At 44.7% G+C, this 20,034-nt stretch overlaps 1 protein-coding gene and 19 non-coding genes across 22 annotated transcripts in view; 1 reads left to right on the top strand and 19 right to left on the bottom strand.

Annotated features, from left to right (window-relative positions):
• Positions 1-20,034, top strand: part of pfkpb (phosphofructokinase, platelet b) — a 96,318-nt gene that overhangs the window by 53,746 nt on the left and 22,538 nt on the right. For all 3 annotated transcript variants that reach the window (XM_061693266.1, XM_061693263.1, XM_061693264.1), the window contains exon 8: positions 19,877-19,972. In XM_061693266.1, the coding sequence (XP_061549250.1) occupies positions 19,877-19,972 (96 nt within the window). The remainder of the gene's footprint in view (positions 1-19,876; positions 19,973-20,034) is intronic.
• trnar-ucu (transfer RNA arginine (anticodon UCU)) lies at positions 790-881 on the bottom strand. The gene is given in 2 exon segments: positions 790-825; positions 845-881. It is a non-coding gene; the product is annotated as a tRNA-Arg (tRNA).
• trnar-ucu (transfer RNA arginine (anticodon UCU)) lies at positions 1,017-1,108 on the bottom strand. Its single transcript is given in 2 exon segments — positions 1,017-1,052; positions 1,072-1,108. It is a non-coding gene; the product is annotated as a tRNA-Arg (tRNA).
• Positions 1,349-1,440, bottom strand: trnar-ccu (transfer RNA arginine (anticodon CCU)). The gene is given in 2 exon segments: positions 1,349-1,384; positions 1,404-1,440. It is a non-coding gene; the product is annotated as a tRNA-Arg (tRNA).
• trnar-ucu (transfer RNA arginine (anticodon UCU)) lies at positions 2,138-2,229 on the bottom strand. Its single transcript is given in 2 exon segments — positions 2,138-2,173; positions 2,193-2,229. It is a non-coding gene; the product is annotated as a tRNA-Arg (tRNA).
• On the bottom strand, positions 3,028-3,119 carry trnar-ucg (transfer RNA arginine (anticodon UCG)). Its single transcript is given in 2 exon segments — positions 3,028-3,063; positions 3,083-3,119. It is a non-coding gene; the product is annotated as a tRNA-Arg (tRNA).
• On the bottom strand, positions 3,255-3,346 carry trnar-ucu (transfer RNA arginine (anticodon UCU)). The gene is given in 2 exon segments: positions 3,255-3,290; positions 3,310-3,346. It is a non-coding gene; the product is annotated as a tRNA-Arg (tRNA).
• trnar-ccu (transfer RNA arginine (anticodon CCU)) lies at positions 4,231-4,322 on the bottom strand. Its single transcript is given in 2 exon segments — positions 4,231-4,266; positions 4,286-4,322. It is a non-coding gene; the product is annotated as a tRNA-Arg (tRNA).
• Positions 5,004-5,095, bottom strand: trnar-ucu (transfer RNA arginine (anticodon UCU)). The gene is given in 2 exon segments: positions 5,004-5,039; positions 5,059-5,095. It is a non-coding gene; the product is annotated as a tRNA-Arg (tRNA).
• Positions 5,336-5,427, bottom strand: trnar-ccu (transfer RNA arginine (anticodon CCU)). The gene is given in 2 exon segments: positions 5,336-5,371; positions 5,391-5,427. It is a non-coding gene; the product is annotated as a tRNA-Arg (tRNA).
• On the bottom strand, positions 6,764-6,855 carry trnar-ccu (transfer RNA arginine (anticodon CCU)). The gene is given in 2 exon segments: positions 6,764-6,799; positions 6,819-6,855. It is a non-coding gene; the product is annotated as a tRNA-Arg (tRNA).
• On the bottom strand, positions 7,458-7,549 carry trnar-ucu (transfer RNA arginine (anticodon UCU)). Its single transcript is given in 2 exon segments — positions 7,458-7,493; positions 7,513-7,549. It is a non-coding gene; the product is annotated as a tRNA-Arg (tRNA).
• On the bottom strand, positions 8,020-8,111 carry trnar-ucu (transfer RNA arginine (anticodon UCU)). Its single transcript is given in 2 exon segments — positions 8,020-8,055; positions 8,075-8,111. It is a non-coding gene; the product is annotated as a tRNA-Arg (tRNA).
• Positions 8,352-8,443, bottom strand: trnar-ccu (transfer RNA arginine (anticodon CCU)). Its single transcript is given in 2 exon segments — positions 8,352-8,387; positions 8,407-8,443. It is a non-coding gene; the product is annotated as a tRNA-Arg (tRNA).
• On the bottom strand, positions 8,715-8,806 carry trnar-ccu (transfer RNA arginine (anticodon CCU)). Its single transcript is given in 2 exon segments — positions 8,715-8,750; positions 8,770-8,806. It is a non-coding gene; the product is annotated as a tRNA-Arg (tRNA).
• On the bottom strand, positions 9,275-9,366 carry trnar-ucu (transfer RNA arginine (anticodon UCU)). Its single transcript is given in 2 exon segments — positions 9,275-9,310; positions 9,330-9,366. It is a non-coding gene; the product is annotated as a tRNA-Arg (tRNA).
• On the bottom strand, positions 9,865-9,956 carry trnar-ucu (transfer RNA arginine (anticodon UCU)). The gene is given in 2 exon segments: positions 9,865-9,900; positions 9,920-9,956. It is a non-coding gene; the product is annotated as a tRNA-Arg (tRNA).
• On the bottom strand, positions 10,695-10,786 carry trnar-ucu (transfer RNA arginine (anticodon UCU)). Its single transcript is given in 2 exon segments — positions 10,695-10,730; positions 10,750-10,786. It is a non-coding gene; the product is annotated as a tRNA-Arg (tRNA).
• Positions 11,024-11,115, bottom strand: trnar-ccu (transfer RNA arginine (anticodon CCU)). Its single transcript is given in 2 exon segments — positions 11,024-11,059; positions 11,079-11,115. It is a non-coding gene; the product is annotated as a tRNA-Arg (tRNA).
• Positions 11,353-11,444, bottom strand: trnar-ucu (transfer RNA arginine (anticodon UCU)). Its single transcript is given in 2 exon segments — positions 11,353-11,388; positions 11,408-11,444. It is a non-coding gene; the product is annotated as a tRNA-Arg (tRNA).

The following is a 20,034-nucleotide window of genomic DNA, read 5'->3' as shown; positions in this document are numbered from 1 at the left end:
ACCTAAAAGTACACCAAGAATGGGAGCCTGAAAGCTTCCCAAGGAATGGTTGCCCTGAGTGGGAGCAAGGCATCATGCTCAAATAACTATTCAGTTAAAATGCAACTCTGGTGGGATTCAAACCCACAACCTTGGAATTGCCTCAGCTTGACAAGCTTAGAAGTCCAACGCACTGTCCATTGCGCCACAGAGCTTTTAGTGGTCATTTTGGGATTGTTACCCAAACTTTCTAAACCTAAAAGTACACCAAGAATGGGAGCCTGAAAGCTTCCCAAGGAATGGTTGCCCTGAGTGGGAGCAAGGCATCATGCTCAAATAACTATTCAGTTAAAACACGACTTTGGTGGGACTCGAACCCACAACCTTTGAATTGCCTCGTTTTGACAAGCTTAGAAGTCCAATGAACTGTCCATTGCACCACAGAGTCGTTACACACAGCGTTTGGAATTTTACCCTAACTTATTAATCCTAAAAGTATACTGGAGCCAAAAACGTGACCAAGGAATGGAAACACCTGATTGGGAGCAAGGTTTCATGCTCAAATAACTATTCAGTTAAAACACGACTTTGGTGGGACTCGAACCCACAACCTTTGAATTGCCTCATTTTGACAAGCTTAGAAGTCCAATGAACTGTCCATTGCACCACAGAGTCTTAATAAACAACTTTTGGAATTTTACCCTAACTTATTAATCCTAAAAGTATACTGGAGCCAAAAACGTTACCTAGGAATGGAAGCACCTGATTGGGAGCAAGGCATCATGCTCAAATAACTATTCAGTTAAAAGCTGACTCTGGTGGGACTTGAACCCACAACCTTTGAATTGCCTCATATTGACACTCTTAGAAGTCCAATGCGCTGTCCATTGCGCCACATAGCCTTTAGGGACCACTTTTGGAATTTTACCCTAATTTATTAATCCTAAAAGTATACCGGAGCCTAAACCGTTACCAAGGAATGGACGCACCTGATTGGGAGCAAGGCATCATGCTCAAATAACTGTTCAGTTAAAAGCTGACTCTGGTGGGACTCGAACCCACAACCTTTGAATTGCCTCATATTGACAACCTTAGAAGTCCAATGCGCTGTCCATTGCGCCACAGAGCCTTTGGGTACAGCTTTTGGAATGTTACCCTAACTTACCAAACCTAAAAGTTTACCAAGGTGAACTGGAGCCTAAAAGCCTGTCCATTGTGCCACAAAGCCTTTTGTGGTCATTTTGGGAGTGTTACCCACACTTCCCAAACCTAAAAGTATACCAATAACGGGAGCCTGAAAGCTTCCCAAGGAATGGTTGCCCTGAGTGGGAGCAAGGTATCATGCTCAAATAACTATTCAGTTTAAATGTGACTCTGGTGGGATTTGAACCCACAACCTTTGAATTGCCTCAGACTGACAAGTTCAGGAGTCCAATGCGCTGTCCATTGAACCACAGAGCCTTTAGGTATAATTTTTGGAATGTTACCCTAACTTACCAACCCTAAAAGTTTACCAAGAACGGGAGCCGAAAAGCCTGTCCATTGCGCCACAAAGCCTTGTTTGGTCATTTTGGGATTGTTACCCAAACTTTCTAAACCTAAAAGTACACCAAGAATGGGAGCCTGAAAGCTTCCCAAGGAATGGTTGCCCTCAGTGGGAGCAAGGCATCATGCTCAAATAACTATTCAGTTAAAATGCAACTCTGGTGGGATTCGAACCCACAACCTTGGAATTGCCTCATCTTGACAAGTTAAGCAGGCCTCCACGCTGTCCATTGCGCCACAGAGCTTTAGTGGTCTTTTTGGGAATGTTACCCAAACTTACCAAACCTAACACCACACCAAGAATGGGAGCCTGAAAGCTTACCAAGAAATGGTTGCAGCTGCGTGGGAGCAAGGAATCATGCTCAAATAACTATTCAGTTAAAACACGACTTTGGTGGGACTCGAACCCACAACCTTTGAATTGCCTCGTTTTGACAAGCTTAGAAGTCCAATGAACTGTCCATTACACCACAGAGTCGTTACAGACAACGTTTGGAATTTTACCCTAACTTATTAATCCTAAAATTATACTGGAGCCAAAAACGTTACCAAGGAATGGAAGCACCTGATTGGGAGCAAGGCTTCGTGCTCAAATAACTGTTCAGTTAAAAGCTGACTCTGGTGGGACTCGAATCCACAACCTTTGAATTGCCTCATATTGACAACCTTAGAAGTCCAATGCGCTGTCCATTGCGCCACAGAGCCTTTTGGTACAGCTTTTGGAATGTTACCCTAACTTACCAAACCTAAAAGTTTACCAAGGTGAACGGGAACCGAAAAGCCTGTCCATTGCGCCACAAAGCCTTTTTTGGTCATTTTGGGAATGTTACCCAAACTTACCAAACCTAAAAGTACACCAACAATGGAAGCCGGAAAGCTTCCCAAGGAATGGTTATCCCTGAGTGGGAGCAAGGCATCATCCCTGTAAACGGGTGTCTAAAAGCCTATCCGTTGCGCCTTTTGTGGTAATTTTCGGAGTGTTACCCAAACTTTGGGAGTGTTACCCAAACTTACCAAACCTAAAAGGTTACCAAGGAATGGTCGCACCTGATTGGGAGCAAGGCATCATGCTCTAATAACTATTCAGTTAAAACACAACTTTGGTTGGACTCGAACCCACAACCTTTGAATTGCCTCATTTTGACAAGTTAAGCAGGCCTCCGCGCTGTCTGTTGATCCACAGAGGTGTCTGTGGATATTTTGGGAATGTTACAAGGAATGGTAGCCCCTGAGTGGGAGAAAGTGATCATGCTCTCATAACTATTCAGTTAAAACACAACTTTGGTTGGACTCGAACCCACAACCTTTGAATTGCCTCATTTTGACTAGCTTAGAAGTCCAATGAACTGTCCATTCCGCCACAGAGTCTTTAGGGACAACTTTTGGAATTTTACCCTAACGTAGCAATCCTAAAAGTATGCCGGAGCCAAAAACGTTCCCGAGGAATGGAAGCACCTGATTGGGAGCAAGGCATCATGCTCAAATAACTATTCAGTTAAAAGCTGACTCTGGTGGGACTTGAACCCACAACCTTTGAATTGCCTCATATTGACGCTCTTCGAAGTCCAATGCGCTGTCCATTGCGCCACAGAGCCTTTAGGGACCACTTTTGGAATTTTACCCTAATTTATTAATCCTAAAAGTATACCGGAGCCTAAACCGTTACCAAGGAATGGAAGCACCTGATTGGGAGCAAGGCATCATGCTCAAATAACTATTCAGTTAAAAGCTGACTCTGGTGGGACTCGAACCCACAACCTTTGAATTGCCTCATATTGACAACCTTAGAAGTCCAATGCGCTGTCCATTGCGCCACAGAGCCTTTTGGTACAGCTTTTGGAATGTTACCCTAACTTACCAAACCTAAAAGTTTACCAAGGTGAACTGGAGCCTAAAAGCCTGTCCATTGTGCCACAAAGCCTTTTGTGGTCATTTTGGGAGTGTTACCCACACTTCCCAAACCTAAAAGTATACCAATAACGGGAGCCTGAAAGCTTCCCAAGGAATGGTAACCCCTGAGTGGGAGCAAGGCATCCTCCCTGTGAAAGGGAGTCTAAAAGCCTATCCGTTGTGCCTTTTGTGGTAATTTTGGGAGTGATACCCAAACTTACCAAACCTAAAAGGTTACCAAGGAATGGTAGCACCTGAGTTGGAGCAAGGCATCATGCTCAAATAACTATTCAGTTAAAAGCTGACTCTGGTGGGACTAAAAGCAACAACCTTTCAATTGCCTCATTTTGACAAGTTAAGCAGGCCTCCGCGCTGTCCATTGATCCACAGAGGTGTCAGTGGTTATTTTGGGAATGTTACAAGGAATGGTAGCCCCTGAGTGGGAGCAAGTGATCATGCTCAAATATCTATTCAGTTAAAAGCTGACTCTGGTGGGACTCGAACCCACAATATTTGAATTGCCTAAGTCTGACAAGTTTAGGAGTCCAATGCACTGTCCATCGCGCCACAGAGCCTTTAGGTATTGTTTCTGGAATGTTACCCTAACTTACCAAACCTAAAAGTTTACCAAGGTGAACTGGAGCCGAAAAGCCTGTCCATTGTGCCACAAAGCCTTTTGTGGTCATTTTGGGAGTGTTACCCAAACTTACCAAATCTAAAAGTCCACCAAGAAAGAGAGCCTGAAAGCTTCCCAAGGAATGGTGGCCCCTGAGTGGGAGCAAGTTATCATGCTCAAATATCTATTCAGTTAATAGCTGACTCTGGTGTGACTCGAACCCACAACCTTTGAATTGCCTCAGACTGACAAGTTTAGGAGTCCAATGCGCTGTCCATTGCACCACAGAGCCTTTAGGTATCATTTTTGGAATGTTACCCTAACTTACCAACCCTAAAAGTTTACCAAGAACGGGAGCCTAAAAGCCTGGCCATTGCGCCACAAAGCCTTGTTTGGTCATTTTGGGATTGTTACCCAAACTTTCTAAACCTAAAAGTACACCAAGAATGGGAGCCTGAAAGCTTCCCAAGGAATGGTTGCCCTGAGTGGGAGCAAGGCATCATGCTCAAATAACTATTCAGTTAAAATGATCGATTCGATCCCACAACCTTGGAATTGCCTCATCTTGACAAGCTTAGAAGTCCCACGCGCTGTCCATTGCGCCTTTAGTGGTCATTTTGGGAATGTTACCCAAACTTACCAAACCTAACACCACACCAAGAATGGGAGCCTGAAAGCTTACCAAGAAATGGTTGCGGCTGCGTGGGAGCAAGGAATCATGCTCAAATAACTATTCAGTTAAAACACGACTTTGGTGGGACTCAAACCCACAACCTTTGAATTGCCTCGTTTTGACAAGCTTAGAAGTCCAATGAACTGTCCATTGCACCACAGAGTCGTTACAGACAGCTTTTGGAATTTTATCCTAATTTATTAATCCTAAAAGTATACCGGAGCCAAAAACGTTACCAAGGAATGGAAGCACCTGATTGGGAGCAAGGCTTCATGCTCAAATAACTGTTCAGTTAAAAGCTGACTCTGGTGGGATTCGAACCCACAACCTTTGAATTGCCTCATATTGACAACCTTAGAAGTCCAATGCCCTGTCCATTGCGCTACAGAGCCTTTTGGTACAGCTTTTGGAATGTTACCCTAACTTACCAAACCTAAAAGTTTACCAAGGTGAACGGGAACCGAAAAGCCTGTCCATTGCGCCACAAAGCCTTTTTTGGTCATTTTGGGAATGTTACCCAAACTTCCCAAACCTAAAAGTACACTAACAATGGAAGCCTGAAAGCTTCCCAAGGAATGGTTGCCCTGAGTGGGAGCAAGGCATCATGCTCAAATAACGATTCAGTTAAAATGTGACTCTGGTGGGATTTGAACCCACAACCTTTGAATTGCCTCAGACTGACAAGTTTAGGAGTCCAATGCGCTGTCCATTGCGCCACAGAGCATTTAGGCATCATTTTTGGAAAGTTACCCTAACTTACCAAACCTAAAAGTACACCAATAATGGAAGCCTGAAAGCTTCCCAAGGAATGGTAACCCCTGAGTGGGAGCAAGGCATCCTCCCTGTAAACGGGAGTCTAAAAGCCTATCCGTTGCGCCTTTTGTGGTAATTTTGGGAGTGTTACCCAAACTTACCAAACCTAAAAGGTTACCAAGGAATGGTAGCACCTGAGTGGGAGCAAGGCATCATACTCAAATAACTATTCAGTTTAAAGCTGACTCTGGTGGGACTCAAAGCCACAACCTTTCAATTGCCTCATTTTGACAGGTTTAGAAGTCCAATGCGCTGTCCATTGCGCCACAGAGCCTTTTGGTACAGCTTTTGGAATGTTACCCAAACTTACCAAACCTAAAAGTACACCAACAATGGAAGCCTTAAAGCTTCCCAAGGAATGGTTATCCCTGAGTGGGAGCAAGGCATCATCCCTGTAAACGGGAGTCTAAAAGCCTATCCGCTGCGCCTTTTGTGGTAATTTTGGGAGTGTTACCCAAACTTACCAAACCTAAAAGGTTACCAAGGAATGGTAGCACCTGAGTGGGAGCAAGGCATCATACTCAAATAACTATTCAGTTTAAAGCTGACTCTGGTGGGACTCAAAGCCACAACCTTTCAATTGCCTCATTTTGACAGGTTTAGAAGGCCTCCGCGCTGTCCATTGCACCACAGAGCCTTTTGTGGTCATTTTGGGAGTGTTACCCAAACTTACCAAATCTAAAAGTCCACCGAGAAAGAGAGCCTGAAAGCTTCCCAAGGAATGGTAGCCCATGACTGCAAGCAAGGCATCATGCTCAAATTACTATTCAGTTAGAAGCTGACTCAGGTGGGACTTGAACCCACAAGCTTTGAATTTCTTCATCTTGACAAGCTGAGAAGTCTAATGCGCTGTCCATTGCACCACAAGGCCTTGAGTTGTCTTTTTGTGAATGTTACCTAAACTTTACAAACCTAAAAGCACACCAAGGATGGGAGACTCAAAGCTTACCAAGAAATGGTCACGCCTGCGTGGGAGCAAGGAATCATGCTCAAATAACGATTCAGTTAAAACACAACTCTGGTGGGACTCGAACCCAAAACCTTTGAATTGCCTCATCTTGACAAGCTTAGAAGTCCAACACGCTGTCCATTGCGCCACAGAGCCTTTACCGACAATTTTTGGAATGTTCCCGCAACTTACCAAATCTAAAAGTCCACCAAGAAAGAGAGCCTGAAAGCTTCCCAAGGAATGGTCGCCCCTGAGTGGGAGCAAGTTATCATGCTCAAATATCTATTCAGTTAAAAGCTGACTCTGGTGGGACTCAAACCCACAACCTTTGAATTGCCTCTTACGGACAAGTTTAGGAGTCCAATGCGCTGTCCGTTGCGCCACAGAGCCTTTTGGTATCATTTTTGGAATGTTACCCTAACTTACCAACCCTAAAAGTTTACCAAGGTGAACTGGAGCCTAAAAGCCTGTCCATTGTGCCACAAAGCCTTTTTTGGTCATTTTGGGAACATTACCCAAACTTACCAAACCTAAAAGTACACCAATAACGGGAGCCTGAAAGCTTCCCAAGGAATGGTTGCCCTGAGTGGCAGCAAGGCATCATGCTCAAATAACTATTCAGTTAAAATGTGACTCTGGTGGAATTTGAACCCACAACCTTTGAATTGCCGCATCTTGACAAGTTTAGAAGTCCAATGCGCTGTCCATTTCACCACAGAGCCTTTAGGGACAGTTCTTGGAATGTTACCCTAAATTACGAAACCTAAAAGTACACCAATAACGGGAGCCTGAAAGCTTCCCAAGGAATGGTTGCCCTGAGTGGGAGCAAGGCATCATCCCTGTGAAAGGGAGTCTAAAAGCCTATCCGTTGCGCCTTTTGTGGTAATTTTGGGAGTGTTACCCAAACTTACCAAACCAAAAAGGTTACCAAGGAATGGAAGCACCTGATTGGGAGCAAGGCTTCATGCTCAAATAACTGTTCAGTTAAAAGCTGACTCTGGTGGGACTCGAACCCACAACCTTTGAATTGCCTCATATTGACAACCTTAGAAGTCCAATGCGCTGTCCATTGCGCCACAGAGCCTTTTGGTACAGCTTTTGGAATGTTACCCTAACTTACCAAACCTAAAAGTACACCAACAATGGAAGCCGGAAAGCTTCCCAAGGAATGGTTATCCCTGAGTGGGAGCAAGGCATCATCCCTGTAAACGGGTGTCTAAAAGCCTATCCGTTGCGCCTTTTGTGGTAATTTTCGGAGTGTTACCCAAACTTTGGGAGTGTTACCCAAACTTACCAAACCTAAAAGGTTACCAAGGAATGGTCGCACCTGATTGGGAGCAAGTCATCATGCTCTAATAACTATTCAGTTAAAACACAACTTTGGTTGGACTCGAACCCACAACCTTTGAATTGCCTCATTTTGACTAGCTTAGTGTTACCCACACTTCCCAAACCTAAAAGTACACCAATAACGGGAGCTTGAAAGCTTCCCAAGGAATGGTTGCCCTGAGTGGGAGCAAGGCATCATGCTCAGATAACTATTCAGTTTAAATGTGACTCTGGTGGGATTTGAACCCACAACCTTTGAATTGCCTCATCTTGACAAGCTTAGAAGTCCAATGCGCTGTCCATTGCGCCACAGAGCCTTTAGGGACAGTTATTGGAATGTTACCCTAAATTACGAAACCTAAATGTTTACCAAGGTGAACTGGAGCCTAAAAGCCTGTCCATTGCGCCACAAAGCCTTTTGTGGTCATTTTGGGAGTGTTACCCACACTTCCCAAACCTAAAAGTACACCAATAACGGGAGCCTGAAAGCTTCCCAAGGAATGGTTGCCCTGAGTGGGAGCAAGGTATCATGCTCAAATAACTATTCAGTTTAAATGTGACTCTGGTGGGATTTGAACCCACAACCTTTGAATTGCCTCAGACTGACAAGTTTAGGAGTCCAATGCGCTGTCCATTGCGCCACAGAGCCTTTAGGTATAATTTTTGGAAAGTTACCCTAACTTACCAAACCTAAAAGTACACCAATAATGGAAGCCTGAAAGTTTCCCAAGGAATGGTAACCCCTGAGTGGGAGCAAGGCATCCTCCCTGTGAAAGGGAGTCTAAAAGCCAATCCGTTGCGCCTTTTGTGGTAATTTTGGGAGTGTTACCCAAACTTACCAAACCTAAAAGGTTACCAAGGAATGGTAGCACCTGAGTGGGAGCAAGGCATCATGCTCAAATATCTATTCAGTTAAAAGCTGACTCTGGTGGGACTCAAACCCACAATATTTGAATTGCCTAAGTCTGACAAGTTTAGGAGTCCAATGCGCTGTCCATTGCGCCACAGAGCCTTTAGGTATTGTTTCTGGAATGTTACCCTAACTTACCAAACCTAAAAGTTTACCAAGGTGAACTGGAGCCTAAAAGCCTGTCCATTGTGCCACAAAGCCTTTTGTGGTCATTTTGGGAGTGTTACCCAAACTTACCAAATCTAAAAGTCCACCAAGAAAGAGAGCCTGAAAGCTTCCCAAGGAATGGTCGCCCCTGAGTGGGAGCAAGTCATCATGCTCAAATAACTATTCAGTTAAAAGCTGACTCTGGTGGGACTCAAAGCAACAACCTTTCAATTGCCTCATTTTGACAAGTTAAGCAGGACTCCGCGCTGTCTGTTGATCCACAGAGCCTTTTGGTACAGCTTTTGGAATTTTACCCTAATTTATTAATCCTAAAAGTATACCGGAGCCTAAACCGTTACCAAGGAATGGAAGCACCTGATTGGGAGCAAGGCATCATGCTCAAATAACTGTTCAGTTAAAAGCTGACTCTGGTGGGACTCGAACCCACAACCTTTGAATTGCCTCATATTGACAACCTTAGAAGTCCAATGCGCTGTCCATTGCGCCACAGAGCCTTTAGGTATCATTTTTGGAATTTTACCCTAACTTACCAAACCTAAAAGTACACCAACAATGGAAGCCTGAAAGCTTCCCAAGGAATGGTTATCCCTGAGTGGGAGCAAGGCATCATCCCTGTAAACGGGAGTCTAAAAGCCTATCCGTTGCGCCTTTTGTGGTAATTTTGGGAGTGTTACCCTAACTTACCAAACCTAAACCGTTACCAAGGAATGGAAGCACCTGATTGGGAGCAAGGCATCATGCTCAAATAACTGTTCAGTTAAAAGCTGACTCTGGTGGTACTCGAACCCACAACCTTTGAATTGCCTCATATTGACACGCTTAGAAGTCCAATGTGCTGTCCATTGCGCCACAGACCCTTTAAGGACCACTTTTGGAATTTTACCCCAATTTATTAATCCTAAAAGTATACCGGAGCCTAAACCATTACCAAAGAATGGAAGCACCTGATTGGGAGCAAGGCATCATGCTCAAATAACTGTTCAGTTAAAAGCTGACTCTGGTGGGACTCGAACCCACAACCTTTGAATTGCCTCATATTGACAACCTTAGAAGTCCAATGCGCTGTCCATTGCGCCACAGAGCCTTTTGGTACAGCTTTTGGAATGTTACCCAAACTTACCAAACCTAAAAGTACACCAACAATGGAAGCCGAAAGCTTCCCAAGGAATGGTTATCCCTGAGTGGGAGCAAGGCATCATCCCTGTAAACGGGAGTCTAAAGGCCTATCCGTTGCGCCTTTTGTGGTAATTTTGGGAGTGTTACCCAAACTGACCAAACCTAAAAGGTTACCAAGGAATGGTAGCACCTGAGTGGGAGCAAGGCATCATACTCAAATAACTATTCAGTTAAAAGCTGACTCTGGTGGGACTCAAAGCCACAACCTTTCAATTGCCTCATTTTGACAGGTTTAGAAGGCCTCCGCGCTGTCCATTGCACCACAGAGCCTTTTGTGGTCATTTTGGGAGTGTTACCCAAACTTCCCAAACCTAAAAGTACACCAATAACGGGAGCCTGAAAGCTTCCCAAGGAATGGTAGTCCATGACTGCAAGCAAGGCATCATGCTCAAATTACTTTTCAGTTAGAAGCTGACTCAGGTGGGACTTGAACCCACAAGCTTTGAATTGCTTCATCTTGACAAGCTGAGAAGTCTAATGCGCTGTCCATTGCACCACAAGGCCTTGAGTTGTCTTTTTGTGAATGTTACCTAAACTTTACAAACCTAAAAGCACACCAAGGATGGGAGACTCAAAGCTTACCAAGAAATGGTCACACCTGCGTGGGAGCAAGGAATCATGCTCAAGTAACGATTCAGTTAAATCACAACTCTGGTGGGACTCGAACCCACAACCTTTGAATTGCCTCATCTTGACAAGCTTAGAAGACCAACACGCTGTCCATTGCGCCACAGAGCCTTTAGCACAACTTTGGAATGTTCCCACAACTTACCAAATCTAAATGTTTACCAAGGTGAACGGGAGCCTAAAAGCCTGTCCATTGCGCCACAGACTTTTTTGGTGATTATGGGAACGTTACCCAAACTTACCAAATCTAAAAGTCCACCAAGAAAGAGAGCCTGAAAGCTTCCCAAGGAATCGTCGCCCCTGAGTGGGAGCAAGTTATCATGCTCAAATATCTCTTCAGTTAAAAGCTGACTCTGGTGGGACTCGAACCCACAACCTTTGAATTGCCTCATACGGACAAGTTTAGGAGTCCAATGCGCTGTCCGTTGCGCCACAGAGCCTTTTGGTATCATTTTTGGAATGTTACCCTAACTTACCAACCCTAAAGGTTTACCAAGAAAGTGAGCCTAAAAGCCTGTCCATTGCGCCACAAAGCCTTGTTTGGTCATTTTGGGATTGTTACCCAAACTTTCAAAACCTAAAAGTACACCAAGAATGGGAGCCTGAAAGCTTCCCAAGGAATGGCTGCCCTGAGTGGGAGTAAGGCATCATGCTCAAATAACTATTCAGTTAAAACATGACTCTGGTAGGACTTGAACCCACAACCTTTGAATTGCCTCATTTTGTCAAGTTTAGAAGTCCAATGCGCTGTCCATTGTGCCACAGAGCCTTCAGGGGCAATTTTTGGAATGTTACCATAACTTACCAAACCTAAATGTTTACCAAGGCGAACGGGACACAAAAAGCCTATCCATTGCGCCACAATACCTTTTTTGGTGATTTTGGGAATGTTACCCAAACTTACCATACCTAAAAGTCCACCAAGAAAGAGCGCCTGAAAGCTTCCCAAGGAAACGTAGCCCCTGCGTGGGAGAAATGCGTCATGCTCAAATAACTATTCAGTTAAAAGCTGACTCTGGTTGGACTTGAACCCACAACCTTTGAATTGCCTCATATTGACAAGTTTAGGAGATCAATGCACTGTCCATTGTGCCCCAGAGCCTTTAGGGACAACTTTTGGAATTTTACCCTAACTTATTAATCCTAAAAGTATACTGGAGCCTAAAACGTTACCAAGGAATGGAAGCACCTGATTGCGAGCAAGGCATCATGGTCAAATAACTTTTCAGTTAAAAGATGACTCTGGTGGGACTCGAACCCACAAGCTTTGAATTGCCTTATCTTGACAAACTTAGAAGTCCAATGCGATGTCCAGCTTACCGCTATTTGTTTGGTAATGTTACCCCAATTTACTACATCTAAAGTTCTACCATGGAATTTCTGGGACTTCTTTTCCCTTCGGCTTGTCCCTTTCGGGATCGCCACAGCGCGTCATCCTTTTCCATGTAAGCCTCTCTCCTGCATCCTCCTCTCGAACACCAACTGCCCTCGTGTCTTCCCTCACGCTGTTCATCAACCTTTTCTTTGGTCTTTCTCTAACTCTCTTGCCTGGCAGCTCCATCCTCATCATCCTTCTACCAATATACTCACCATTTCTCCTCTGGACGTGTCCAACCCATCGAAGTCAGCAATCGTCAACATCTTCATTTCCGCCACCTCCAGCTCTGCTTCCTGTTTCTCTTCAGTGCCACTGTCTCTAATCCGTACATCATGGCTGGCCTCACCACTGTTTTATAAACTTTGCCCTTCACCCTAGCAGAGCCTCTTCTGTCACATAACACACCTGACACCTTCCCCCACCCGTTCCAACCTGCTTGGACCCGTTTCTTCACTTCCTGACCACACTAACCATTCCTCTCGACTGTTGACCCCAAGTATTTCAAGTCCTCCACCCTTGCTATCTCTTCTCCCTGTAGCCTCACTTTTCCCCCACCACCCCTCTCATTCATGCACATATATTCTGTCTTACTTCGGCTAATCTTCCTTCTGCTTTCCAGTGCATGCCGCCATCTTTCTAACTGGTCCTCCACCCTTTCCCTGCTTTCACTGCAGATCACAATGTCATTTGCAAACATCATGGTCCACGGGGCTTCCGGTCTAACCTCACCTGTCAGCCTATTCATCACCACTGCAAACAGGAAGGGGCTCAGGGCTGATCCCTGATGCTGTCCCACCTCCACCATAAATTCGTCTGTCACACCTACAGCACACCTCACCGCTGTTCTGCTGCCCTCGTACATGTCCCATATTATTGTTACATACTTCTCTGCCACTCCAGACATCCGCATGCAGTACCACAGTTCCTCTCTGTGCACTCTGTCATAGGCTTTCTCTAGATCTACAAAGACACAATGTAGCTCCTTCTGACCTTCTCTTTACTTTACCATCAACATCCTCAAGGCAAATAATGCATCCGTAGTACTCTTTCTAGGGATGAAACCATACTGTTGCTCGCAAATACTCACTTCTGTCCTGAGTCAAGCCTCCACTACTCTTTCCCATAACTTCATTGTGTGGCTCATCAACTTTATTCCTCTATAGTTCCCACAGCTCTGCACGTTACCTTTGTTCTTAAAAATGGGCACCAGTACACTTTTCCTCCATTCCTCAGGCATCTTCTCACGCGCTAGAATTCTATTGAACAAGCTGATCAAAAACTCCACAGCCACCTCTCCTAGATGCTTCCACACCTCCACAGGAATGTCATCAGGACCAACTGCCTTTCCATTTTTCATCCTCTTTAATGCCTTTCTCACTTCCTCCTTACTAATCATTGCCACTTCCTGGTCCACCACACTTGCCTCTTCTACCCTCCCTTCTCTCTCATTTTCCTCATTCATCAACTCCTCGAAGTATTCTTTCCATCTAGCTCGCACACTGCTGGCACCAGTCAACATATTTCCATCTCTATCCTTAATCACCCTAACCTGCTGCACATCCTTCCCATCTCTAGCCCTCTGTCTGGCCAGCCTGTATAGATCCTTTTCTCCTTTTTTAGTGTCAAACCTGCCATACATATCATCATATACCTCTTGTTTTTGTTCACGACAGCCATTTTCATCCTTGTTGCAAAGTCTACCACCATATGTCCCTCCAAGTTCCTTTCCTGGATGCCGTACTTACCCATTACTTCTTCATCACCCCTATTTCCTTCACCAACATGTCCATTACAATCTGCACCAATTACGACTGTCTCTCTGTCTTGGATGCTCAGAACTACTTCGTCTAGCTCCTTCCAGAATTTCTCTTTCACCTCTTGGTCACATCCAACCTGTGGGGCATAGCCACTAATCACATTATACATAACACCCTCAATTTCAAGTTTCAGCCTCATCACTCGATCTGATACTCTTTTCACCTCCAAGACATTCTTAGCCAACTCTTCTTTTAAAATAACCCCGACTCCGTTTCTCTTCCCATCTACACCATGGTAAAATAATTTAAACCCTGCCCCTACACCTCTAACCTTACTGCCTTTCCACCTGGTCACCTGGTCAACCTTTCTCCTAATCATCATGTCAACCAACTCGCGAGATTTTCCTGTCATAGTTCCAACAATCAAAGTCCCCACATTCAGTTCTAGGCTCTGTGCTTTCCTCTTCTCTTTCTGCCGAAGAACCCACTTTCCACCTCTTCTTCTTCTTCGACTTCGACCCACAGTAGCTGAATTTCCCACAGTAGCTGAATTTCCATTTCTGACATTGTTTGTGGAACTTCTATCTTTAATGAAGCCTGTCTGGTCATAGTGGATTATCGACGGTAGTACCTTTTCAAGTCTCGCTGTGAGGGCTTTCGAGATTATCTTGATATCTACATTAATCAGGCCGATAATTATCCAGGGTCTTGACCTGACTTTAGTAATAATTTAATTGAAGCTGTGTTCATATGGCTACTTATTTGACCTTTATCGTTTATCTCCCTGACTGTTCTGTGAAATAGAGGTGCTAGTATTGGCTAGAAATGTTTAATGAATTCAATGGAGATTCCGTCCAGGCCAGGCGCTCGTCCCAATTGCATATTTTTTAATGCATTATGTAATTATGTGATGGTTAAAGGAACATCAAGGCCGTGTTTAATTTGTGTATTTAATTGCGGAATGTTTAGTTCCTTAATAAAAGTTTCAATTTCTTTTTGGTCTGGGTTGTTCGAAGATGCGTATAAGCTGCTATAATAATTGTAAAATAGTTCATTTATTTCTAGCGGTGACAGTGTAGAGTTGCCGTTTGAATCTGGCTGTAATTCATGACTTTTCTTTATTGCGCTGAAGTTGGTTCGCAAGACATTTTCATGATTATTGTACTCAAAGTTCGTATATCTTAACTGTTGTTGCAGAAAATCTGTTCTTTTTGATAACATCTAATTGATGTTTTGCCTTTTGAAGTTGGTTTCTCAGCGTATCTGTTGGATAAATTGCATATTCTTCTGTGAGAATATTTTTCCTCAACTCTATTTTAAAATTTTTGTTCTTGTTTTTTCTTGTACGTAAAGTATGATATGATTCGACCTCTCAATATAGCTTTCCTGGTTTGCCACAGCAGAGATGGGGATATGATTGGGTCGTCGTTGAATTTCAAAAAACCCGTCCCATTCCTTCCCCACAAAAGAATCAAAATCCGGGTCCTTCAAATGGGAAATGTTAAAGCGCCATGTACGTGGGGGTCCCAGACTTGACTCATTTTTTAGATTGAGAGAAATTGGTGAATGGTCGCTAATGATGATTTGATGTATTTTGCAGGTAATTCTTTGAGCTGCCAAATTGTTTGAGAGAAAAAAAATATATTATTGAGAAAGAGCGAGAACTGACGAGAAAACTGTATTCTCTTTTTGTAAGTTTTTTCAGCCTCCATATGTCAACAAGACCGAATAATAATGACGGTAAAGGTCAATCATCAGAACAGGGTCTAGTCTTACTATGAGTCGGTGACATGGAAACAAAGAATGCTGGAACGTGACAACAAGGTACAACGAACTGGCGACCATGAACGTTCCTCAGGCCCGTCGCCCTCCCAGTCCACCAGATTTTCCACCAGGACTCCCGGGCAGGCATGAGCAGGCTGACATGAAATGCAGGGTGGACCCGCATCGACCTTGGGAGCCTAAGCTTCATGGTGACAGGGTTGATGACCTTTGTGATGGGGAAGGGCCCAACGAAAGAGGGAGCTTCCTGGACTCCACCCGGAGTGGAATATGCTTGGTGCAGAGCCAAACTCGCTGACCCACTTTGTAGTTCGGGGCCGGTGTCCTCCTACGGTTAACTGCGGTTTTGTAGGACCGGCTTTGGCGTAGCAGCATCTGGTGGGCTTGCTCCGAGGTCCTCCTGCAGCGTTTCACCAAGGTCAATGCAGCTGGAACCGTGGATTCTGGGGCTATGGCAGGAAACAGAGATGGTTGGTAACCATGCACAATGTGAAAAAGCGATAGACCAGTGGATGCAGAGGGGAGAGAATTGTGAGAGAACGCAACCCATACCAGTTTGGTGAAAACCTTGGCTCCCTCCAGGAACTCAAAGGCGGAGGAGATGTGAGGAAGAGGGTAACTGTTTTTCACAGTTATCTCGTTGAGACCCAGGTAATCGATACAGGGTCGCAGGGTCTTGTCCTTTTTTTCGACAAAGAAAAATCTTGGGGATGAAGATGGGCGAATGATCCCGGCTGCCAGTGATTCTTCCACATACTCCTTCATAGCCTTGTGTTCCGGCCCTGAAAGAGAGAATAACCTTCCCCGTGGAGGTGTGGTTCCAGGCAGCAAGTCAACTGCAGAGTCATAAGGTCTGTGGGGTAGAAGGGATTTGGCTAAGGACTTGGAAAAAAACGTCTCTAATGTCAACAGGTGGGCACTTGAGATAAGTCAGGATCCCCAGATTGGGTCTTTGGAATTTCATTAGAAACATATCCCTGAACATTACATGGAGGCTTGAAACAGTTATGGGCGCAATTGCTGCCCCATGACATAACATTCCCAGAGGACCAGTCAATATGAGGGTTATGTAATTTCAACCAAGGGTTCCCTAAAATAAGATCATAATTCATGGCGTCAAAAACATGATAACTAATGCGTTCCGAGTGAAAATCAGGAAATGTCAATGTGAGTGTTTGGGTGCGGTGAGTGATCTTGCCCATAAAACTGCCGTCTGCAGCAGAGGTGTTGTGGTGGCGTTTTACTTGAAAGGTTCTAAGGTGCATACGTCTAATGAGGAGGGAGTTGAGTAAATTTGCGTCAGAACCAGAGCCAATCAATACAGATGTATGAATATCTTGATCTGGAGAGCTATGTGTCACTTTAGGAAGAACCCAGGTAGGTTCTTCCTAAATGAAATTTAGACTCACCGCTCTCGTACCCTTGTTACCGGCACCGGCAACCTTGACGTGACAGTTGCTCACGGAATGACCCAACTGACCGCAGTAGAAGCACCGTCCTTGCCTCAGCCGGCGTTGACGTTCCTCAGGGGAGAGACGGAACCTGCCCAGTAGCATGGGTTCATCCGTGGTGACGCTAGCCAGTGGATTGAGACCGGCAACATGGGATCTGCCTTGGTTTGTCTGGTCACCGAGGCTCGTCCTCCAGGTGTGCGCTGACGCATCCCTCCGCCGATCTCCGTCCAGCTCGCGATCCAAAAGCCTTTTGTCGATCTTTATGGCGAGAGCGATGACAGTGACCAAGTCAGTCGGCAGGTCTAGTGGGACCAAACGATCCTTGACGGCGGGGGCTAGTCCTTGAAAAAAGGCATAGAGTAGCGCCCGATTATTCCAATGACTCTCAGCTGCTAGAATGCGAAACTCAATCGCGTAATCTGACACCCTGCGCTTGCCTTGTTGTAAAGTGACAAGGGAGCGAGCTGCCTCACGATCTGGTGTGGAATACTGAAAAACTTGCTCCATAGTCTTTACGAAAGAAGCCCAAGAATGACACGCGGCGGAATTGCGGCTCCATTCTGCAGTAGCCCACGCCTCCGCACGACCAGTCAGGTGGGAAATGACAAAAGCGATCAGTGGGGAAGGCAGCTGCCTGCATCTCAAAGTGGAGTTCGTACTGAGTGATGAACGGCTTCATATTCCCATACTCTCCAGAGAACCTCTCCGGTCGAGAGAACTGTGGGCAGACAGCAGCTGAGGGAGCAGGTGGCGGCATGGTGACTGCTTCACATGGAAACGATGGTACAGTGGCGGTACAACGAACTGGCGACCAGAAAGAATGTAATTACCCCATGCATTTGACCGTAATTACCCCATGCAATGCATGGGGTAATTACAGGTGGGGAAGATGCTCTCAGGAGCAGGTGTGTATGAGACAGGGGGAAGACAACAACCCTAACACACCCCCATGACAGATAATAATAATTATCTTTGCCTGCGATCGAATGCCATTGACATTCCATGACACAAAAGTTAAGTGTGACATATAATGGGTGCGTGTATAGTAATTTTAAATATATTGGGTACTATGTATTCTTTGTTGTTGTTTTTTTGATAGTTTTCGGGAGATTTTTTAGGTATTGTGTTGACAAATGTTATTTAGAGAGGGTGACAGAGATACTATATTGAAGTACAGCAATGCCAGGGTACATAGAAGGGTAACGAACAAACACTGAACATAGAAAACAAACAGTGACAAGTTGTTTGTAGTGCGCAAGAAGAGTTTTGAGCGACTTGTGAGTGGAAACTAGCAGAGCAGGAAAGCACACAGATTGGAGTGAGAATTCATGCTGGTGGCATGCGTGATTAAATTGTTTTGTTTGTCTAAGCAAAAGTGGAAAGAATGAAACAAAATACAATACGCTTTTGACAATTAATAACGACAACAGATCAAAATAAATACTCATCTAGAAGAGCCAGGGTGTGACGTTGACATCACGAAACAGTTGGCCGTCGACATATAGCTTGTCGACAACTAACCACGCTCATTTGCCTTTCTCACGGTATTTCATCATCGGGTGCAAGATTTTACACCTCTCGTTGATTTCCTTGGGCAACTGGTCGTTCATTCCAAACCAAGTCCCTTTGAGCTCACAACCTTTTGATTTCACAAACTTTTTGCTGAAAAAGTGTTCAAACTTTGTAATGATGGCACATAATCTGTTTCCTGGACAAAGGCCTCCCAATCGGTAAAGATGGTGAAAGGTAAGGTCGACTGTATCTTGAGCGCGGAAATCATGAACATTTTAATCTGCACCTCGGGGTCTTCCGGAGCATTTTCTGGAATGCCCGAGAAAATGAGATTGTCGCGCATGCTTCGTGATTGAATGTCCCGTGTAATTTCTTTCATGATTTTATATTCCAGTCTCAGAATTTGTGGTCCCACTGACATCATGCTTGATCAAAGCGCAGTATTATCTAATCTTTACTCTTTCACCTGTTGTTGCGCGAATTCCAAGCTCTTTCTGAGTTCGGTGATCTCTTGACAAAGCAAGTCAAGTCTAATAGACAATTTCTTGTCGATTGAGAGGAGGACACTAGTCTGTGTGTCTGTCGAATCAAGTAAATCCTCAGTTGTAGTGGAAGAAGACGCTTTTGTTTTCTCTTCAGCGGCAGCTTGACACGGGGGCTGGGATCCTCCATGACAGACGAGTTGGCGTTGACGTAGCTGCGTGAGTCTCAAGTGGCTCTCTGCGAGTTACCACTGCTACCGAAGCTGACGAAGGAAAAGAGAAAAGAGCAAAGCGACCGTCCACCTTTGAATTGCCTCATCTTGACAATCTTAGAAGTCCAATGCACTGTCCTTTGCACCACAGAGACTGTTCTTTTTGGAATGTTACCCTAACTTCCCATATCTAAAGTTCTACCATTGGTAGTTTTGGTGGGACAAAGGATTCATGCTCAACCTTTCAGTTAAAAGCTGACTCTGGTGGGACTCGAATCTACAACCTTTGAATTGCCTCAGCTTGACGAGCTTAGCAGTCCAATGCGCCACAGAGACTTTAGAGGTCATTTTGGGAATGTTACCCTAATTTACCAAACCTAAAAGATTCAGGAACCTTCACAAAGGAAACAACTGTAGATCAAAGCAGCCTACTTGGTGGAAACAGGATTAATCTCATATAAATGCTAACACTGGTGGGACTCAAACCCACAACCTTTGAATTGCCTCTTTTTGAGCAAATTAGAAGTCCAATGCACTGTCCATTCCACCACAGGACCTCTCGAGTAGCTACACACAAAATACAGAATACTGCTCTCTAAGGCATGCATTGTGTCCTGGTACTAGAACCGTGCTGACAAGAAGAGACTCAACATCATCATCGTGGCTGAAGGTGCCATCGACTGCCACAACAAACCCATCACGCCCGACTACATCAAAGATGTAAGTCCTCAAAGATGTTGACCATCTAGAATCATACTACACAACACATGCCAACCAATTTG

The sequence above is a fragment of the Phycodurus eques genome, chromosome 13 (assembly GCF_024500275.1).
Source record: "Phycodurus eques isolate BA_2022a chromosome 13, UOR_Pequ_1.1, whole genome shotgun sequence".
Classification (NCBI taxonomy): Eukaryota; Metazoa; Chordata; class Actinopteri; order Syngnathiformes; family Syngnathidae; genus Phycodurus; species Phycodurus eques.
The sequence above is the reverse complement of the archived record's forward strand: the minus strand, read 5'-3'. Positions and strand labels throughout refer to the sequence as shown.